The 16,302-nt window shown below is 43.2% G+C and overlaps 1 protein-coding gene across 1 annotated transcript in view; it reads right to left on the reverse strand.

Annotated features, from left to right (window-relative positions):
- The window catches only part of LOC119162210 (O-acyltransferase like protein), a 51,340-nt gene that overhangs the window by 10,999 nt on the left and 24,039 nt on the right, over positions 1 to 16,302 (reverse strand). Inside the window, exons 8-11 of the mRNA XM_037414675.2 lie at positions 11,911 to 11,988; positions 9,899 to 10,064; positions 5,155 to 5,234; positions 4,220 to 4,339 (exon numbers count right to left, since the gene is read on the reverse strand). Coding sequence (XP_037270572.2) covers positions 4,220 to 4,339; positions 5,155 to 5,234; positions 9,899 to 10,064; positions 11,911 to 11,988 — 444 coding nt within the window. The remainder of the gene's footprint in view (positions 1 to 4,219; positions 4,340 to 5,154; positions 5,235 to 9,898; positions 10,065 to 11,910; positions 11,989 to 16,302) is intronic.

Consider the following 16,302-nt stretch of genomic DNA (forward strand, 5'->3'; position numbering starts at 1 on the left):
CATAGGTGATTTCAATGCGCACAATCACGCATGGGGAAGTACGCGGACAAATGCAAGAGGACGCAGGTTAGCAAACATCGCCTACAACTATGGCCTTACTCTCCTGAACGATGGCAGCCCCACTTTTCTTCGAGGGGTGACATACGGCAGCTGTCTCGACCTTGCTTTTGTCTCCAACTCCCTCGCGAGATACGTCAAGTGGTTTCCAGATGTTGAGACACGAGGAAGCGATCACATTCCAATCTACCTTAACATCAAAAGCTTGTCTAGTTATGGTCCACGGACGACCATTCGAGCAGTTCAATGTACCAACTTCAAATATGACATGGAAGATGCTTGCAGCGATGGCCTACGATCTGGGTTAGAGGAAACAATTAAGAGCACAATGCAAAACGCCACTCGCACGGTGACGATATCTTCCACACGAAACGACTTTGATATAGAGTTGGAGCGACTCCGAGCACTGCGACGCCGGGCGGAGCGTCGGTATCGGCGTACAAAATCAATTCACGATCTTAGGGCAGCCAGGAGGATGCAAAAGAAGATTCGGCGTCGCATGGATAGATTAGCGTCGGAACGATGGACAACGTTTTGCCAGTCACTAGACCCTCTCAAGCCACTCTCACACATTTGGAAAACGGTGCAAGGTCTGCGTCACCCTACGGAACAGCGCTTTCCATTCAAAGCGCTCGCGCTATTTCAAAGGAGGCCAGACATCGATGTCGCAGAAGATTTCTGTGCGCAGATCACCAACCTAGTCACTCGTCCAGATTCTCCAGTGAGAGGTGACGTCCCCCGTTCCCGTGACTACCACATGGACCTCCTTTTTACAATGGAGGAGCTCGAGGCGGCACTAGCTCTCTGCAGGCGTTCAACTTCTCCGGGCCCAGATGATATTCCGTACCGAGCCTTGTGCAACCTTGGGGAAGGTGCAAGGAGAGAACTGCTGAGCCTCTACAACATCTCGTGGCAGGATGGCAACGTTCTTGATGACTGGAAAGTAAGCCGCTTGTTACCCATTTTGAAGCAGGGCAAATCCCCACTCGAACTAACCTCATACCGCCCAATAGCGCTGGCCAGCTGCGTAGGGAAGATAATGAAACGGATGATACTAGGCCGCCTGGAGTGGTATCTTGAATACTACAAGATTTATCCGAATTCAATGGCTGGTTTCCGACGCGACCGCTCTTCTATTGACAATGTCGTTGATCTAGTTTCGTACGTTCAGCACGAAAGATCCCTTAAGCGACTATCTGCAGCTTTGTTTCTAGATGTGAAAGGCGCTTATGATAATGTTCTACATGAAGCCATTTTGGGTGCTCTTGCGGTGGTTGGCCTTGGTGGTCGAGTCTTTCGGTGGATTTCGAGTTACCTGGCTGCAAGATCATTCTTTGTGTTAACAGAAGATGGCCCAAATACGCGACGCTATACTTCCAGGGGTGTTCCTCAAGGCGGAGTTCTTAGCCCGATGCTATTCAATCTTGCACTAATTGGCCTTGCTGAATACTTGCCAAGCACCATTAAAATATCAATATACGCAGACGACATCTGTGTCTGGACATCGGCAGTCACACGTCCTCAGATACGTTCCCGGCTTCAAAAAGCAGCAACTATGATTGCCAACTACTTGTTCAAACAAGGTCTCAGCATATCACCGGAAAAATGCGCGCTGGTGGCTTTCACTCGCAAAGCAATGACCCCTTATGTCATCTCAATCTGCGGGCGACCAATTTCTTACGCCAAAACCCACCGGTTTCTGGGCATCATTATTGATAGGGACCTCTGTTGGAGTCCGCATGTGACCTATATGAAGAAGCGCCTGAACGCTGTTACTCAACTGTTCAAGTTCCTGGCAGGAAAGACGTGGGGGATGTCAGTAGAGGCAATGATGGAGCTATACAGGGCCCTGTTTCTCGGTTTCCTCAGATATAGCTTGCCTGTGCTTAGCAATACCTGCAAGACCAATGTTCGTGTTTTACAGGCAGTACAAGCCCAAGCGCTGAGAGTGTGCCTCGGTCTGCCCAGATGTACGTCAACAGAAGCAACAATTGCAATTGCTGGTGACTATCCGATACAAACTCACATTGTTGTAGAAGTCCTGAGAACCCACATCCGACACTTCGCACGTGCCCCCGGCCATCACCTTGCACTGTTGCCTTCAGAGAGGCGCCAAGCATCGTTCGCCAAAATTATCGTGAAATACAACGATAAACTTCCCTCGGGCTTCACTCATGCATCTAAACCACCCATACCACCTTGGTGTCTTATTCGACCCACAGTGCATCTTAGTGTACCAGGGATCCGGAGGAAATCTGAGTTTTCGTCACCCGTGCTGAAACAACTGTCTCTTCTTCTTTTGCACGAGAAATATTCAGACAGCATACATGTATACACCGATGGTTCCACGAACCACCAGTGTTCGTCAGGGGCAGTAGTTATCCCAGCAAGAGGTGTTACCATCGGCTTTAGGACTGACCACTCCACGGCATCTACAGCAGCGGAACTAGCTGCTTTGCGCGCTGCACTTTGTGTGGTCAATCGGGAACCACCGCAACAATGGTCGATTTTCAGCGACTCAAGGGCTGCCCTACAATCTGTGCTCTCAGCACTGCGTCGCGGCCCGTACGAACAGCTTGTTTTCGAAATTCGATGCCTTCTCCACACTTTACTCGAGAAAGGGCATCATGTGACGCTTCAATGGCTGCCAAGTCATTGCGGCATCATAGGGAACGAACATGCCGATACTGCCGCGCGGGCAGCCCTCGAAGGAACACGAAAAGAAGCCATACCACTTTCGAGGACTGATGCTGCCAGTAATCTTCGACGACTTGCGCGTGAAATCACGTTTTCACTATGGTGCCCACCAAGCATCGATACGAATCGTCAACACCACCTGTCCTATTTGATGGCTCTCCGCATGCCCACTGGACTCGACCGAAGAGAAGCCACCCTACTTCATCGCGTATGGCTAGGAGTGGCATTTACAAAATCTTACTCCTTTGTCATAGGAATGGCCGACAACGCTCTCTGCGATGCCTGTCATTGCGAAGAGACGCTACACCACATCCTGTGTGACTGTCCATTGTATGAAATCCAGAGACAGTCACTGGCGTCTGCTTTTGCGCGCATCGACAACAGCCAAATGTCTGTGGACACTATTCTGTGGAGTGCCCGAGAGAAGACACTGTAACAGAAGGCGACGAAAGCTCTGTTGAAATTCCTACGCGACACCGACTTGAACAAGCGACTGTAACAGCAATGTCACACACCGCGAAAGACAAGACTGGACTATGACTGAGTGTGCGCGCATGTGCTGCCGAATGTGCTGTTTCTATCTTCCCTCTCTGCTCTCTTTCATCTCCCCCATCCCTCCCCCATGCGCAGGGTAGCAAACCGGCTGCCTATAGGCTGGTTAACCTCCTTGCCTTTCTTTTCCCTCTATTTTCCTTCCTTCCTTCCTTACAAGCTTTATGGCAATGAATTATGGGGACATTGCACGTGCGTCATATACCCTTGTCGATTAGCCTGGTTTTTGTACTTACTTTTGTTCCTTCAAAGTGTAACCCGCGGAATAATCATTGCTATTGCGTACTACAGTAACTGTTTTGGGCGTATCTTTCAGCAAGAAGAAGGACGCATATTCTGGAAGGATTCACTGAAGTGCGTATATTGTCTCTGTACGTGTAACGAAAACAGTGTAGCCGCACGCGAGTATGATTTCTGAAACGTCGTCTCACCGGGAAGTTGATGAAGCACTCGTATGTGGGCTTCTAATACTTGGCAAATAAGACTGCCAGGCCTTATCTGTGATTCGTGTTTTTCTTCCTCTAAGATAAAGACGACTTTGCGCTAAATGCGACATATTTTTTTTCGGGAAGCCGACAGTGCGACGTCATGACCAAATCAGGGGAAAAGGCTTGGGACAACGTGCTTGGTACAGTGCATTCAGCACTCTCATTTCATTTTTTATTTAGTTCCGTGCCGCGAGTACTCACCGGTGATAATGTTGAATTGTAGTCAGCGCACACGCTTCAAACATAATAAGTATGTTTTCTCCACGTGGATACTTTGCTGACTCTGTCGTAGTTGATCGAGAGACAGCCAACGGATGCTGATGAGTGATGTAATGGCTTAACCTAATAACATAGGTTCTGCTATAGCATAACAAATATGCACTAGACGCCAAGGTATTTCGATCACGAGAAAGCACGCTGCGCACCTGTAATTCGGCTCGAAGATGTTTCCTGGGGGCAAATCCTTGGCGAACGTGATGGCTCCTGTGACTACGCAACCAGCGAGGGCGAAGCCGAGGACGCCACTGTAGCCAAGCTTTGCATTTCTGCGAGTTTTACGAAAGAGAAGAAAACTCGTTGCAAGCCTACATATTCTAAAGTATTTTCTTGCGTGAGCAAAAAAAAAACCGGAATGACGTATTTGTGCTCTCCGTTCAGCGGGCATTATACACATGACATGCTAACCTATAGATACTTTGTATAAACGTATGGTCAACTACCACATTAAGAATGATGACAGGCTTTCCCTTCTTCACTTTTGCGGTTGTATTTATGCAAAATGACAAAAAGTTAACTTGTTTCCTGTTTATGGTGTCACTTCAGATCACATTTATGCAAATGGCTAGGGCAAACTAGCACGGCGACGAGCTTATTTTAAAACCAAGATTTATGCCTGAAAACTAACACGGTGATATAAAAAAATGCAACGGTCGTCCAGTCATTCTAAAACTCCGTAGCATTCAAAAATTTATAATTTCAGCTGTACATTTCAGGGAAGAGCTTTATATCATAAAACGTAACAAATTAGGGCTAATATGAGCTTAAATCCTTTAGGGTATATAAAACAACAAATATAGGCTTATTATTTATTGATGTTTCGCACCAAAAATTGCTATATGAAATAACAACATACGGGGCCTCCGTAGCATTGAAAACATGATTTGCACATTCTTAACGTAGAATCATTAGGTAATCGTCAAGGAAACCAACATAATGAATATTGAGTACACTCTGTGGTACGAAAATATCAGCGTGATAATAATGCGAGCCTTCATTATGCTAACTCATGCAAAGTGTAGTAAGCCTAAACAAGTAGAGAATATCAAAAGCAGTCAATGAATCTGAGCAAAGCTAACGTCACCTTTTGATGACAACAAGAAAGATGAGCCCTACGATGGTGTATTGTATAACTGTGGCAGGGTACCATGTGACGAACAGGCACTGAAAGAGGGAAAAACATTTTAGAGGTCACGCAGGAAGTAATAGGTACTGAGAAGATTTTTTTTGTAGCAGTCGAGCAAGCGTTGGGAAAAAAAAACAATGTGAACGTTTATTAGTCACGATCATGGTAACATTTAGAAAACTTTCAACGTTATATACGCGAAAAGTTTACTCAGAAACACCCTTGTCCTCCCATTCACTGTACTGCGATCACTGAGATTTCAGTTTGCTTCAACTTTATTAAAACATTATACTCGGCTGTCAAATCCAAAGTGACGTTGTGAATGCACTCAATAGAAGTAGGATACTATTTCTTTTTTCAGTACACTAGAAGGTCGTTAGCAGGGCACTTCATTGTTAATTCATTATGTTTGTCTTCTGCTTAAGATATCAGTGATAACGTGCATCAAATGAATAACAGTTTCCAGCTTTTTGTTCTATGCGACGTCCTGTTGTTTAGAATGGTCCTGTTGTTTAGAATGCACCCCAAAGGGCGATTGCGGTGACGCAGCCACCCTTGTCTTCAAGTGCACGAACACACAATTCCCACATGATGCCGTGGTGGTCGCACTCTCAAGGAGAATGACGACAACAACTAATACTTGGAAACGAGATCTTAGTTTCTGTCCCGAAAACTGGATAGATGTCTTGGTGATTGAAGCTTCTTTAGAGACCTCGGCTACTGCCCTACCACGTATGCTAGTGTCGTTCAACATAAGTAACCTATACAGTTAGCTGTGGCTTGTGAGCAGTAGTAACGAATGCCGTACCATCCTGAAACTTTTCTTAGGAGTAGAGTCAGCTGATTCCGAGATCAAACCAATTAATATTTTATTTTTCAAACTTGTTAAAGCCCGCTTAGAATATGAGGAACCAGCAAAAAGGGTTAAAAAAAAGGAAAAAAAAAAGGAGCGGGGGGGGGGGGGGGGGGGGAGAGATTGAAAAATGCTCGGCCATCTTTTCCTTCCCGTGATTTGCCCTTCCTTTCCTGTTTTTGTTGCCTTCGTCACTTATTCATATTTTAACGGCACTGTAATAACAAGTTTGAAAAAGTTTCTCGGGAAACTAAAACAATATACGCATAGTTAGAAACACACAGCGTCCAGTAATGCTTGCGTCAACCCTGCAGCTGTGCCTGAAAAATATGTTATTTGTTTGGAACCAATTTGCTTTGGAAAACCAACTAAATAATACGCTGCTTGAGCTAAAATCATGCACTTTCTTTTTCAGAAGTCTTATAGCCATGTATCACACTTGGCTAATATGATGACCACTATTTTACGAGGTCAGTTATAGTTTATAGACTATCTTTATTCTTGAAACTTTTGGTTCTGAAACGTAAAAGAGAATGCCAAGTCATTTCGCACAGCATTTTTCTCTCATCCTCTATCGTATATGTACCAATATGCATATTATTCACCGCTTCTTTCACAGATGCCGAGCTCACCCATTAAAATTTGTCAAAATATTGCTCATTTTTAAGTACTCTCCCCCCCCCCCCCCCCTATTTAATATGTAAAAGTGCAGAACCACAGAATTCGCTTAGATACTTCAACACTAGTGCATGATTTTAGCTCAAGCAGCTTTATTTTAAAAAAATAGCGCGTTGGTTGTGAAAGTAGGTCGTTCGAATTACGACAGTCATCTCCAGATTCCGTTCAACCATGCAAACATTTTTGGGCATACATCTTTGCCAGTATGACGGAACTGCAGCTCTACTCCAACGGAAACCCAATCGCTCAGTTGCCAAACTTCATAGCCACTGAATCAAGATGTTGGCTAAAATTTGTTAGTTGACATCTAATCTTGGCAATACGACTTGGGTTCGTATGTATGCCAACGAAAGAAGTACTTGTAAAGCTGGCTCTTTCACATCAAGAAAACGTGTGAGGAGAAGTTTACTTGCGGGCTTTCCTTCTTATATCTTTACGTTATACGTGTACTGAGGCGTCTGTGTGTAAGCGTAGCACACAGCTTTACCCTAAAAACAACTCAAGTTGTTTGAAATTAAAAAAAAATATTCAAACTTCGACCTTCATCAAGGTACTATCCTTTTAATGACCCCTATTTTATCCTTTTACGTGTCAGTCTGGGGCGAGCATGTGCTCAACTGCACAATAAAGACACTGCATGCATATTGCGCTTCTGAGCTTACCGTAAATCAAAATAGGCAAGCGTGGAGGGCTGAAAATGATGCAACCTGAGGTGACAATGGTCAGAGTGTACTGTAGTGGTATAAATAGCAGTAACAGTTACAGTGACAATGTGGTCACATCCAAGACATGGGAAAAGGGGCAATGATACTTACATGAGGCAATGTTCAATTAATCACGCAATTGTGAAAGTAAACTGAGCTTCCTCAACATAATAACGCAGTTGTAAGGTGTGACCCATAAGTTTTTTTCAGGGCAGCAGAAAATAAGGCAGTGAATAGGAAAATCTTGTCTAGGCATAGCTCGAGAACAAGGTGAGAATGTTCATTCTCAATATTTGATATCAAATTCCGAAAAAAAATAATCTTTGGAAGTGAGTGCACAGTCATATATAATTTATATTATGCCCCTCCGGAATGCGCGTATAGTTATTCGCGCGATGTGCATGCGACCCCTCACCCTAATTTGTACCCTCAGCACATAATTTGACACAAAAAAAAGCGCGGAAGAATATTTGAAAATTAAACTTGTCTTTTTAAGGGGTGTTTTGAAAGGTGGTCAATCAAAATCTTTTCACTCCAGAAATTTAATGCATCTTTGCTGAACTGTTTCCCAATGATGCGCTTCGTATTTTTTTTTTCAGTATCAAAGCATTTAGCTTTACTCACAACGAAGTACTTTGCTACCAGACTCTTGTTTTCTGCTGTGAGTAGGCGTCGTGAAATACACCGTTTCAATACCTCTCTTGCAAGTGAAGCAGTCATTGGGAAGCAAAATAATGCCAATTTAGAGCCACGAATAAAATGTTACATCATAATCAGGCGCACTTAAAAATCACGTGGTACCCTCTTCAAAACAATATGTGGTACTATACGGGCTTGTTAACTCACCTTTTGTCCGTAAAGTCTATTGAGCCTATGTTACATTTTACAGATATCTTACGCATTATTTCGGCTCTACAAAGGTTCCCTGCATTTGACCACGCCAGGTGATTCCACAAATATGTTTCAATCTTTAAAGAGTATAGTAGCATAGATGAGTTTACGTGTCGCGAAAAGCATACTCGGGCTCAAACTCACCGTAAATGCAAGAAAACAGGACGGTAGGAAATAGACGCAAAGAAACGAAATAATTTATAGCTAATGACGTTTTGGCTTCCAGTGTACGTTTTATTAAGACTATGGAACATAACATATACCCTGTGTTTTGAGGCTAGGCGGGTTCCATTTTGGTCTGGAGCAGTCGTGTCGGATGCCAAAGCATATGGTCAGACGCCGGGCATCATAGGCACGCTTACTTTTTCATAAATTTTATTGAAACATCACGTGCCATGACGCTTCGCTAACTGAACGTGGACGACAAAAAGCTCAAGCTTGAGGTGGCTCTATGCTACGCAGCCTGATGTGAACCCGGGGAGTGTGACAATTGGATAAGTTTATCTTTTTACAGAACATAATGCTACCATGTCACCTTGTGAAATAGAATAACATTGTTACCACAGCAGCTGATGTTGCTGATACAGACGCCGCCATGTGGTTTTCTCGCTTCGTCTTCAAGCACGTTATATAACGCGCAATTACCCATTATTTCATACTAATGATGTTCACATAACTGAGAGCTTGAATGAAACCTATACGCTTCACCCCACCACCAAACTTCATTTCTGCAGAAAATCCTGCTTCGCTGACAAAGTAACAACTAATGTAAACATGTACAGTGTTCAGCTTTCATGTCTATAACGACGGATCGTTGCACCCGGAACAACACGAGCGACATCTGCAGTCATATACGCCACATCTGAGCATGCGTGGCGCCAGTGATGGGAACGCCTTGCAGTTTGCACCCTTCTCTATCTCCTCTGCAGCGATGACTGCTTTGGCCGTCAAAGCGCAACCTGCATTATAGAACTGGAAGAAAAAAAAAGAAACCAACAATTTTCTGGACAGGCGTCTTTTATACTCTAAACTTATTTTCGCTTTGTGATATCATATCACAGCGAGAATGGTTCGCTTCGTTTTCATTGCTCGCGTTTTGTTTTTTCGTTAAATGGTCCAGAGCAATTTCGATGGCCGAAGCGGTTGTTGCATCAGCGGTGATAAACAGGGATGAGTATTTCAAGGCAGGCACATCACTAGCGCCGCGCATGCTCAAATGTGACGTATTTGCGACTGTAGATGTCGCTCGTGCTGTTCCGCGCACAACGCTCCATCGTTATAGACATGAGAGTTGAGCACTGTACTTGTCAGAAAAAAAGACTGCAGCTTTCGCAACATTGTGTAAAAGAAAATGCCTGTTTGTAGCATAGATTTGTATCAACGCTGCTGAACAGTCACAAGCCGAAATGCCAGCGTAGCATTTTATGCACCATTTTTGGGGGGGATATCGATGCATTGTCGATGTTAACTGGCAAGGAGAACTCAAGAACCCCCATAGGGGCTCATGCAACTCTGCTCACTGTTTTCCTCCCTTTATTCGTGTAACTTCCTCACTGACAATAAAGTTGTAACTCACCATGTTTTCCGCATTCCAGAAATTGCTTATATAGAAAAGATTGGTCCACCACACCGCCGAGCAACGTTCGATCTCAGCGCCAGCATAATCCTGCCAGAAGGGCCCATCGCTGGTCAGTGGTAGCAGCAGGAGGACACTCAGCACGGCCAGGAATGGTGGTGTCATGCTGAGCACCATGCACAAACCATTAACAATAGCCCCTCCCAAGTACGTCACATGATAACCTTTTTCTTTCCGTGGTTTTTTTCACCACATATTGCTAAGCTAGAGCCACACTCTGAAAACTTTCGTTACACACGAAAACTTTGAGGTAGGCTTGTTGCAGGTGTGGGCTAATATCACAGTGATAGAAGGCAGCTTGTAAACCACGAGGCTGAAAATATAAAGACATTTTTGGGGTCAAAGTCAAGCTAAGAAGCCACCACTACCTGCAAACATTCGTTAGTTACTTCATGGACTTTCCATTAAAAAGGTACGGCTTCTGAATACCATTTTAGTACAATGCAGGTAAGCTTTGTTACTCTTCCTACCAATTATTTATATCAAAGTTAACATGCGCAATTTATATTGAACTTTAAACACAATTTATCACCGTAAAAACTCTCGAAATTGATTTATTTTGCCATGCTCTGATTCCTTTTTCAATTCCAGTGCTGCGTGAAATTTAGAAAACTTTGGAATCGGGCGTATTGGTACGACCGTGATTATGATAGCAAATCAGCTGACAGGAGGGGAGAGAAACGAAAGTACAAAGAGCGCTTAAGGACACAGAGCGTCGGTGCTTTCTGTTCTCCTTTCAGCACCCTCTTGTCGATTGCACTGGTTTGCACTCATAATCTGGTGCTGCAGCTAAGTAACACCTGAATTTTCCTTTGTGATATCGATTTGCATCTCCCGAAAAAGTTGAATAGGCCGCCATAAAACAGCATCGCGACCGAGTCACACCGATGGTCTCGGAAGCGGTGCGCCACTGTTTGTATTACTCTTTCTCATTTCTAGGTGGCGCTGCATGTCTGCTTTAAAAACATCCGGATGCGTTTTCGCAGTGCTTTCATTTCCTTTTCCAATCAGCTGCCAGGCAGTACGATGCATGATTGATTGATATGTGAGGTTTAACGTCCGAAAACCACCATATGATTATGAGAGACGCCATAGTGGAGGGCTCCGGAAATTTCGACCACCTGGGGTTCTTTAACGTGCACCCAAATCTGAGCCCACGGGCCTTCAACATTTCCGCCTCTATCGGAAATGCAGCTGGCACAGCCGGGATACGAACTCGGCTAGTAGGTAAGGTACTCGCCCGCTGACCTGCGGGCATAGAGTTTCCCACAGTACTTACTAGAGGGAACTCTGGCGCTAGTGTCTATGGGAGTTGCAACACACGGCGCTTCAGCGAGCTTGGGAATGATGGGTAGTACACACATTTGTCTAATTTTCGTACTTCTGGCCTGCTTCTGGCTCCGTGTGTGTTCGTGTGGCTTGCAGCTGTTTTTTCACGAAAACATAAATTAGGAAATGTTCACCGTTTGCGCTTCACAACATTATTCTTTTAAGCTTACTATTTCGAATCAAGTCCCTAAGTTCAAAAGGGTTTGTTTTTTCTTTCAAAACAAAACTGAAACACAGCAATAAACGAAGTCGCAAGTACGATTCGCCGCCCGCAAGTACGAAGACTAGGCAAATGTGTGTACTACCCATCATTCCCATGGTCACTGAACGATCGCAGCGCCAGAGTGCCCTCTAGTTAAATTTGCGAAACTCTATGCCTGCGGGTCAGCAGCCGAGTACCTCACCCACTAGACCACCGCGGCGAGGTAGGCAGTACAATTCAGTTTTGAATGTTGCAATGTGCGTAGAAGTGAGAAATTAAGATAAAATCGAGAAAACTATCAAATGAAGGGAATGAGAAATCCAGTTTAAGCTTAGGCGATAAGCCTGTGTGTCAGAGACTGGTACAGAAGACCGTTTTGCCAACCTTAAAAGGAAGTGCTACAAGAGTTGCACGCACTCACCGGAAGTATTTCTGCAGGAGAATGCTGAAGACCGACTTGTAAGAGTACAGCTCGCTTTTGTAGGCCAGGAATAGGCCGCTGCAAATGTGTTATATAAAATTAAATTAATTTTTAGTCGACAGCTGGATCGAGAAAGACAAGGCATTGTCTATGCATATTTTCTGCAGGGCGTCATGCCGTGTAGACTCTGCGGGCAGCGCAAACACATCCAGAAATATGTAAATGGTTGGGAAGTGTGCAAACAAATAACATAAAGTTTAATAAGTACACTTTTTCAATATGTTCCTATAGGCCACAATAAAACATATCAGACAAAGAAAGTAACAAAGTTGGTATCACTAGCTCATTCCCCAGCCCCTCTGTCATAATGCTGCGCAGAAATAATAACAACGTTCGAGTAATGTTCTGCCGTTCACTGCCACCGTGACTCAGGACTAATGATTTACTTACCACAAACGTCTACTACAGCGTAAGAGGGCGGCTGACCAGAAAAATAACAAAAAGTACAGAAACTACAAGTGCAGAGGAAAGGTAATTTTGGAACTGGTGCTGTAAAAAAATGGCACAGCGTTTTTGCTTAATTGTTGCTCGCACATACACGGCTGGGTTACTGGTTATATTGAACTGATGAAAATATGTTTACTAATAAGAGGTACTAGTTGGGAAGTGTTATTTACAAGACTTCAAAAACATTTTTTGTAGATAATTTTTCCATCCTTTGTCACTGAACTTTATATAGGGAGAACAATGTACATTAGTAATTAAACTCATAAACAGACATATACAAAAATAAATATTCTTTCTTACACAATTTATTTATTTTTCTCTTTTTGCTGTTTAGCCATTTATAAACGTTCCTTCTTTCGGAAATCGCTCAACTACAACGATTGGCGTCGCATAGGAATGGACGAGGTCGACGCGCTAGTATTAGCCAATCAGTTCATTGAGCGATGGCCGAAAGCGTCTGGTGAAAAATATTGAGTCAAGCGCATCGGGCAGACCGAATACCACGAACAGATACATCGTTTCTGGAGCAAGACATGCCAGAATGAAGAGAAATGAAAGCGGCCGAATGATCTATGCCACCGTTTATCTGACTTTAGCCAGATATTCTCTCTCTCGCATGTCATTTATACAACGATGCGCTGCAGTATTTTTTTTCTGTTTCATCCAGGTTCGATTTCCCCGCGGCATTACGAGGCAGCATCGCTTCAAGTTAACATGTTTCCTGTCTGATCAATGCATACGAAGAGAATTTGATATATTTTTTTCAAGTTTTCATCTAGAGAGAACCAAAATATGTAAATAACGGTATTGTGGCGCTCTTAGAAACATTACCAAGCTTCAAGAAGCCAACATAATTATTGCTTGCTCCGTTGTGGGTTTGTATTGAGATTATAAAGTTACGTATAAACAGTTTATATGAATTCGTATATTGCAATCACGGTATCTTGACATTCTTTTATTGAGATAGCAATTATGTGGACACTGTGCTAGTTCTTCCCGTCGTCGTCATCATCGCCATCAACTTTGTAGCCAGGATGTCCCGTATATGTATTTGTAGGTATTATACGTATACATATAAAAGCAACAAAATTAATTCAGAAAAATATTTCCCGTAACGTGCGGCCACGGATTAAAATCTGCGATTCCTCGCTCCGCAGTGCGTGGCGTTACATGACTCAATCACAAAGCATACGTCCTTGAGCATACTAACGGCTAGCTATTTATATACAACATTTACCGCTATTGGTACGCAGAGGTCGGGGGTGCTTCAGCATGTTCTTGTTTTCCCCAGCGAGATGGCACGAAAGGCGTGCATTAAAAGTCGTTAAAGCAATCACGCGTGCCTGCTAGTTCTGCCACCTCCACTTTGCCCACAAGGCAAGGCCACCCATGCAAGCGCTCTTATCTTGTGATGGGGATGGTTTGTACGTCTTGTGATTTCAGCTCAGAGTTTGCGTTGAAGTTGCAGAGCACACGAAGGTCATTTCACTCACTGCAGCAGCCATGGGTGCGAAAGGAGCACTGTGCTCAAAGACAAAGGAGCAACAGCTGTGACATTGGTTAGTTCGCGACTGTTCTTTGCATACTTGCGTGTTGGTTTGATGCGTTTTATTTTATGTTTCAGCAGTGTAGTTCAACTTTCTAGCTAAGAAACTTGTTAGTACACGCCCGTCCTTCGTTTTCTCTTCAAGTGTTCGTTGTGCTTCAGTAGCACGCTGCACGTTTCAAGATGGCTGCTGTTCTTTGCATGGCATACCAATTAGTAGCTATTGCATTTATTGTTTCACCCTTGCGGAGAAACTGTGACTTATTTTTATTTTTATGACAGTTGTTCATGAGGGATGGGTACCTCCCGCCACTGAAATCTTTTGAATGATTAATGCGTAGCTCCAAAAGTGTTTGGTCCTCAATGTTTACCAGCTCTCTACATTTCTAGGACTGTTCATCGGGAAAAGTGCGTTGCCCCTCACCCCGCACTTCCCAAGCACTTCCAAATTGGGTGACATGCCATTCTGGATTCCACTGAATTAAACTTCGTTATTGCTTGCATATTCACTCACTGTCTTGTTGTGACAAGTTTTCACGCAACAGTGAACATTAAAAAGAAGAACAATACAACACACAAACCGAAGCCTCTGAGAGTGACGTCATTATTATAACTACTTTATCAGTACATGTCACGTTGGCGTCTGAGTGTAAGTAACGTGGTATTTTGGCTTTGCCTGGTTTCCTAAATCGGCTTCAAAAGCCATTAGGTCACATGTATTGCGTCCTTGATTAATGACATCTTTGAAACAGATTTATAATAGTGGTACCCTAGCATCGAATAATATAAAATTTCTATTCAAACATCTCTGATCTTTATTTTTATTTCATTTTGGGAGAGGGAAGATTTCAAGCATGGGGGCTTCCAACTTACGCACATAACCACCAAAATTAGCCGGCCAGGAGCAGTGTCTGATCAAGAAGGAATGGAATAGAATGAAGCGAAAGTCAATGATATATCACCCAAGATCCCACACGCAACTTTTCATGGCGCCTTAACTTTTCATAGTAACCAATTGATTTTATTCTCACTTCAAGGTTAATGACAATGACATTGCAGTGCATGCTTCTTTTTTTTATTTTCACTGAACCAAGCTTCACATAGAGGAACTGTTGCACGTGTTACCTCCGATCAGCGCATGTGGCACCAGAATGTTTCGCAACTTTCATCACTGTTCTAGGCTCTACTGAAAAGATCGCGCTCATGCGCTACTAGTTGAGTTTACTCTGGAGCTAACGCGAGTGCCAGTGATAACACTAGAATGTTGAATCACACATGCATAAAAGAAGAGCAGTTTTACTGGTGATCAGATTATCAAAGACCGGCAACTGTTCTAGTCGCTATTGTAGTACGGGGATTGTTACGTGGTTGCTTCTTTTGCTAGACAAAGGTTCGCCTAACGAAGAGCTCTGTCTTTACCGGCTTGAGCTCTACGTTCCTCCCCATCAAAACAATGTGATAAAGGACTATACAAAAGAAGTGTTTATTTTCCACTCTGCCAACGCTTCTTCCATGAATATATAAGCTAAGAAGATCGCAGGAATATTATTTAATGGACGCCCAGTGATGCATCATACTGCAAGTTCTGAAGCAATGTAAACACCTAAAAGATGGGACACATTCTTCAATCAGCCATAATTTTATAATAAGCAGGAATTACTTAGGAGTGAGGGTGGTGACACAAATGTTACAGCGAGCTGACCAGCAGAACTTTACTAATTAGTCTTAATTGTTTACATGATTTATAAAAGTTTTAAGATTAAATCACTTTAATGTTTATGACATAACCATTTGGCACGAAAACTGCTGGGGCAGAATATGAAAGTTGTCATCGAATAGAATATGACATTCTAAGTTGTTTCTGTAGGGAACGCGCAATATAAGTTTCTTCTTCGAATAACATGCATTAAAAAGCGAAGGGTTATAGCGTCTTACTACTACCTGAACCATAAACGCATATTTAGTGGATAATGATATATTTTCAACGTTTCTTATGCTATGATTGGCTTGCAGTTGTCGATCGCAAAAAGAAAGGTTCATAACGAGAGTGAGTCATGAAATACTGCTAAATATTTTATTACAAAGAATTTCCTCTATTTCTGGCAATGAATTGATGCCTTCTTGTTTCAACACAACTCACTACATGTGGCGGGGCTGTATTTATTCCAAAGGCATCCTTTAAACTCTCATTATATTCTGAAAACAGACTATTATAGCTTCAACACGTGTCAGCTACGCTTCTGTGTTTTTCCGCATGAACTTTTCAGATGGCACGCATATTTTACACCCACGCGGACATAGCTCCAGTTTTTTTTTTTTGTAGTAAAGTATTTACACGA

Source organism: Rhipicephalus microplus, chromosome X, assembly GCF_043290135.1.
Source record: "Rhipicephalus microplus isolate Deutch F79 chromosome X, USDA_Rmic, whole genome shotgun sequence".
Classification (NCBI taxonomy): Eukaryota; Metazoa; Arthropoda; class Arachnida; order Ixodida; family Ixodidae; genus Rhipicephalus; species Rhipicephalus microplus.